The sequence below is a fragment of the Falco rusticolus genome, chromosome 7, assembly GCF_015220075.1.
Source record: "Falco rusticolus isolate bFalRus1 chromosome 7, bFalRus1.pri, whole genome shotgun sequence".
NCBI lineage: Eukaryota > Metazoa > Chordata > Aves > Falconiformes > Falconidae > Falco > Falco rusticolus.
The window spans coordinates 41,092,445-41,098,092 of NC_051193.1; the positions used below are offsets into that span (position 1 = coordinate 41,092,445).

Genomic DNA, 5,648 nt, shown 5'->3' on the forward strand with positions numbered 1-5,648 from the left:
TATAAAAAAGTGTTTCTCGACCAATTCGAAACATAAATAATGAATCTGAGCTTCAGACAGAGGAAATCGCACCCACTAACGTGAACTAACACGAGCACAGTAGGTACATAATAGAGAGGGCTAGGAGCTGCTAACCACTTCTGCACAATGGCATTAACAAGATTAACCTGGGCAATTAGCCGGTGCAGCAGAGATCAAGCCTAAATCTGGGGCCTTTCAAAAAAGCCCACTAATGGAAAGGATTACGTTAATTTCATTAATTCTCAATACACAGACCCGGGCTCCTTTCACTCCTTTGTGTAACCCCCACCTCTTCCCCACCAAAAAAGGGGGAGAAAAAAAAAATCAAATCTGGTTTTGTTTGTCATCTGCATATTACCAGGAACTAAATCCAGGATGACGTCGCCTGGGTATAAAAAAGGGAAGAGGTTCAGATGGATTATACTCCGAGCAGCCCTCTGGGCTGAGATCAGTAAACAGGCGAGAGTTGAGGGGGGAAAGTTCCAGGGGTGGATCCTGCGCACACGCAGACACGCGCACAGGCACACACGCACACTCTGCCCGCAAGCTGCCCTCGGAAAAACCTCCGCTCTTTGCTCTCCGATCCCTTTTTAAAATTTCTCCGAAAAGTTTCGATTTCGTGTCTCTCCAGCCTTCCCCCCCCCCCCAACCCCCCCCTCCCTCCCTTCCACCACAACCGCCGCCACCTACCCTCCCTCCCTCCCTCCCACCCCCCCCCCGGCCGGTCCCCGCTGCCCTGCCCCGGCACGGTTTGGGGCATGCCTGTGAGCATGTTCAGCATCGACAATATCCTGGCGGCCAGACCTCGCTGCAAGGACTCGGTGCTGCTGCCCCCGAGCGCCGCGCCCGTCGTCTTCCCCAGCCTCCACGGGGACTCGCTCTACGGCAGCGCCTCCGACTACGGCGGATTTTACTCCCGGGCGGTGGCACCCGCCTCCGCGCTGCCGCCGGCGGTCACCGGATCTCGGCTGGGCTACAACAACTACTACTACGGGCAGCTGCATGTGCCTGCGTCCCCCGTGGGCCCTTCGTGCTGCGGGGCCGTGCCGCCCCTGGGGGCCCAGCAGTGCTCCTGCGTCCCCCCCGCAGGTAAGGCGGCCCCGCGTGGGACGGGGCGGACGGGTTTTCTTTGTTCCCGCAGCCGCGGGGCAGGAGGGGGTGGCGGGGAGCTGGCGGCCGTGGGCGGCGGGAGTGGGGGCTTTTTCGGCAAAGGGTGTGTGTGTAGGGGGGAGCAGCGATCTCATGCAAAGCCTGTCGTCGTCTCATCTGTCTGTCCGTAGGTTACGAGGGCAGTGGGTCAGTCCTGATGTCCCCTGTTCCCCATCAGATGTTGCCCTACATGAACGTGGGCACTTTGTCCCGGACCGAGCTGCAGTTACTGAACCAGCTGCACTGCAGGCGGAAAAGACGGCATCGGACTATCTTCACTGACGAGCAGCTGGAAGCGCTGGAAAACCTCTTCCAGGAAACGAAATACCCAGACGTGGGCACCAGGGAACAGCTGGCCAGAAGGGTGCACTTAAGAGAGGAGAAAGTGGAGGTATTTCATTTTCTTCTCCCCCCCTTCCACTCTCTCCCTTTCGCATTTAGACGCGCTCGCGCGGGAGGTACCTCCGTGCGGCTCCAGCCCGGCTCCGCCGGCAGCGGCGGGCTGGCGGCGGGGGGAGCAACACGTTTGCGGCGGCGAGAGGGAAAGTTCTTCTTCTTTTTTTAAAATTATTATTATTATGAATTGCCAAGCGCCTTTCTGGGGGCGGCTGCCCGAGCCGATCGCACGGTTGTGAGCACATGTGGCTCAGTCTTTCCCACCCGAGCGGCCGCTCGCCCTCCGGCCCAGCGCGGCTCCGGGCGGGGCAGGGCTCCGGCCGGCCGGGGGGGTGAGGGGGGATGTGTGGCGGGGTGTCGTTCTGCGGGTTTGCATATTTCATTTTTTCCCCTAATAATTTGATTTCTGCACGTAACAGGTTTGGTTCAAAAACCGCCGGGCAAAGTGGAGGAGGCAAAAGCGATCGTCTTCTGAAGAGTCAGAAAATGCACAAAAATGGAATAAAGCGTCCAAAACGTCCCCGGAGAAGAGGCAAGAGGACGGGAAAAGTGACTTGGACTCCGACAGCTGATATCTGGCAGGGGGGACGTTTCCCGTGGACTGTCGGATACGCTCCAGAGGATGCTCCTAATCTTGCACAAGCTCTGCCTTGTCGGAGGGGGAAAATATCTGTATATAACGTACCATGCCCCGAGTTCATTGCGTGTAAATAAAATGTGTTGCGGAGGTGTTGCACAGGTAGTCGGCGGCGCGTTCGTTCCCGCTGCGTCGCGGGGAGAGGGGACCGGAGACGAGCGCGGCGGAGCCCCGCGCCCCGGGGCCAGGGCCGGCCGTGCCGCCGCCGTTACTTATTTAACGAGGCTTCGCTGCGCGCAAGCGGGAGGGCAGCGCTGCCCGGTGGGCACCCGCTCGCTGCCGGCCGGGAAGCGGCGGCGGATCGTTCACCCCGAAAGAGAGCACCGGTCCCCGTCCCCGTCGGCAGCGCCCGGGGCAGCCCCGCTGAGGCCGGGCCCGGCGAGGGGGCCGCGGCCGGCAGCAAAGCTCGCCCCTCCTCCCGGGGCCGCCCGGCGGGACCGACCTGCCCCGGATCGGGCCCCACGTCCACACGCGTCCCCCCGGGGGGCGCCGGCGGGCAGCCCCCGCCCCGCCGCTCCCGGCCCGCCGGCGGTAACCTTGGGCAGGGCCAGCCCGGCCCCGCTCCCGGTGCTCTGCCCCGAGCGCGGCGCTCTGCCGAGTTTCCAAAGTGCTTGCCTCTGGCCCCCGTGTAGAAAAAGCTGTCTCGCCACATCAGTGTTTAACATCGCTACGAGTAAGTGCCGGCCGTTATCAGGTGTATCAGCGTTAAAGGGAGCACGGGCTCTCGTGTGTTGCTTCTGGGGGTGTTTTGCAGGACATCGCTGGCGGGAATTTTCTCCCCTTTTGAGGCACCACCTTTGCAATTAGGAAAGCAGTGACAGCCTGATCTCATTTGGCTCGTCCCTCTGTGAAGGTCTCACAAAAAAAAAAAAAAAAATGTCTATCCCCCCTGTAAAATTCACGTTTGTTTTCCTTAACGCTTTTTCTTTCCCCTGTGACTCCCAACTCTTAGTGCTCATTTCTTCATCACAGAGCCACCCTGGTTCTCCCACGTTGTCATGGTTAGAAAGACCTTTCTCCTTGATGACAAAGGCTGTCTATAAATTTAAAACATAACCTAAAGATATAAAGCTAATGCAAATAACATCTAGATGAAAATTTTCATGCTATGCCTTTTATTTAGAAGTTAAGTGGTAGTGAGCTGATTATCCTTAATTACGGCCAACGCCTAAACTCACCTGTATCCATTCAGCTCATCTAGCTTAGACAATAAATTGGTTGATACAAACATGCTCACCATTGCTTCCAGTGACACTAGAAAGGATCAACTGGTGTGATCTTTGTCCTTTCCTGCTCTATCCAGCTTTTTGTGGGTGTTGTAGTATGGTGTGTATTGCAGGTGTTAGTTGATAGAACCAGTCTCAGTATCTGTCTGCTCGCTTAACCTTTCTTAACGTATCCATGTTTCCACATAGATGTGGTATCCCTTTCTGAGCAGTCTCTCCCCGTATCAAGATGTAGGAACAGCTGCTGTGGAAGAAATTAACTGTGGTTTTGTATGACTCGGTCCTTTAGGGGGCTTACAGTTTCATAGCTACTGCTGTCTTGGAGAGAAGAAGAAATTTAGCCTCTTGTTCTTTAGCACAGCAGAGGAGGAAAGGCAAAAGCAAATGGATTCTTCTCCTTCTTGACTGTATATAATGGTTTGGCTCTACAGAGCTGTTGCATTTTGGAGATGCTACCCTGTTACTATGGACACTTATCTGATCTCTGTAAACTGTATTGAATCACAACACACCAGTGCTACAAATTCTTTTCGAAATTACTGACAAGTAAGTTTCAAAAGAAGTGTTTTGTTATGTTATATGCAGGAATTGTCACTGAGTGGATTTTTAATGTCATCTTTTCTGTATCTAGTTGTTGTTAGATTTTAAAGTGCATATTTAACTTTCAAATAAAAGACAGGTCTAAGGATGGTATTGCCCCGGATTTTGCAAACACTTATATATTTTCTTTACTTCCCATGTATAAATTTCTCTACTGCCACACTGGGAGCTTTGTAGGGTTTTGTTTTGTGTTTTTGTGTGCAGAGTGGTAATTTTGGAAGTCACTATTAAGGATTTTTAGCCTGTGAAGTTGAAAGTGAGAGTTAAACTGGGTCTGGATTTGTAAGGGGTGGGCTTTAAATATGTTTTTGATAACCAGTAGTATAGTTACTTAAGGTTGTAGTCTATGTCTTTAGAGATTTTTAAGCTTTTCCAATGGGAGCAAGGTGCTCGAGAACCATGGAAGATCCAGGTCACCAAACACGCTAGTTTATGTATTTATTTAGAACTTTTTTGTTCCATGGGAGTGTGGGACGTGACAAGATTCAAAACTTTGTGTTCTAAAGCATGCTCTCTATGCATGGGGTTGTGATGAAGTCACAACTGATTGCTTTAAAATCACATTGTACCTTAGTCTGAATTAATTTGTGGGTTTTCTATAAAGTCTTGGTTACGATAAGCTGCATCTTGCAGTCACTGGTATCTATTGCTATTACTACATGTAGATGTAGACCTACTAGAGTTAATAATATCACTTTAAAATCTAATTGAAAAGAAATTGTAATCTCAACCTGAAAGTTTTAGCTTAGTTACTAAAAATGGTATTTGTGCCATTAGACAGTAGGAGTAGCTGTCTCTTTCTCACTAGTGTTTGTTGAAAACTTAAAAGCGTCGTTCCACTTTTTTTACACTACAAAATCAGATTCTATGCAACATGGAAGAGTCTGACAACTGAAAAGTAGTAAAAAGATTGCATCAAAAGGATCAAGAAAGTAGAAAACTAAATGATTAAAAACATGAGGACAACTGTAACAAGATCTCTTGTTCACTTGTACTGTTTGGTTGGCATAGTCTGTCTCTAGATGTTTGTCTGGATTTTTATGTTGGGAGAATTCCTACAGGCCAAAATGCAAATGCCACGTAACAACTTTCATTATTTTCTCTTTCTGTTGGTGCTGTTGAAGCAAAACAAATGAGGGACCTGAACATGTGCTGTGTTCCTTCAGATTTAGTTCTAACAAAGGGGCTTTGAAAGAGTTGGTTGTGTGTGTTAACACTTGTCTAAGGAGACCAAAAGAAATTACTTTTTAAAAACTGTTTGTTTGTTTGTTTTCTTTTGTCTATGTTCTCCACTGCAATTTACAGCCTTGCATCTTGGTGCAAACCTGTTCTCAGTAGATTTAATAAGACCGAGAAACCCACCTAGCTATTTGTGAAATGTGATGTATAGGTTCCATGGTACTGAGGTACTGTCTAGGTTTTACAACAGGAGTTCAGTTTCTTGCTGTCTCGCTGGTTTTCTATGAAAAGTTGGACTACTTTCTTTCTAAATTTCAGTCTGTAGAGTGAATAATATTCCTTTCAGAGCTCGCCATGAAAGTAGTGTGAGGGGAGGATTATAAGAAGAAACATAAGCTACTTTGGACGTTTGCTGTTATAACAAAGACTTATTCTGGATA

The 5,648-nt window shown here is 50.0% G+C and overlaps 1 protein-coding gene across 1 annotated transcript; it reads left to right on the forward strand.

Moving 5' to 3' along the window:
* Positions 1–396: 396 nt before the first annotated feature.
* Positions 397–2,308, forward strand: GSC (goosecoid homeobox). The gene is given in 5 exon segments (XM_037395650.1): positions 397–533; positions 535–766; positions 768–1,110; positions 1,302–1,561; positions 1,986–2,308. Coding segments are annotated over 5 exon segments (1,125 nt in total). The 3' UTR covers positions 2,139–2,308.
* Positions 2,309–5,648: the final 3,340 nt, after the last annotated feature.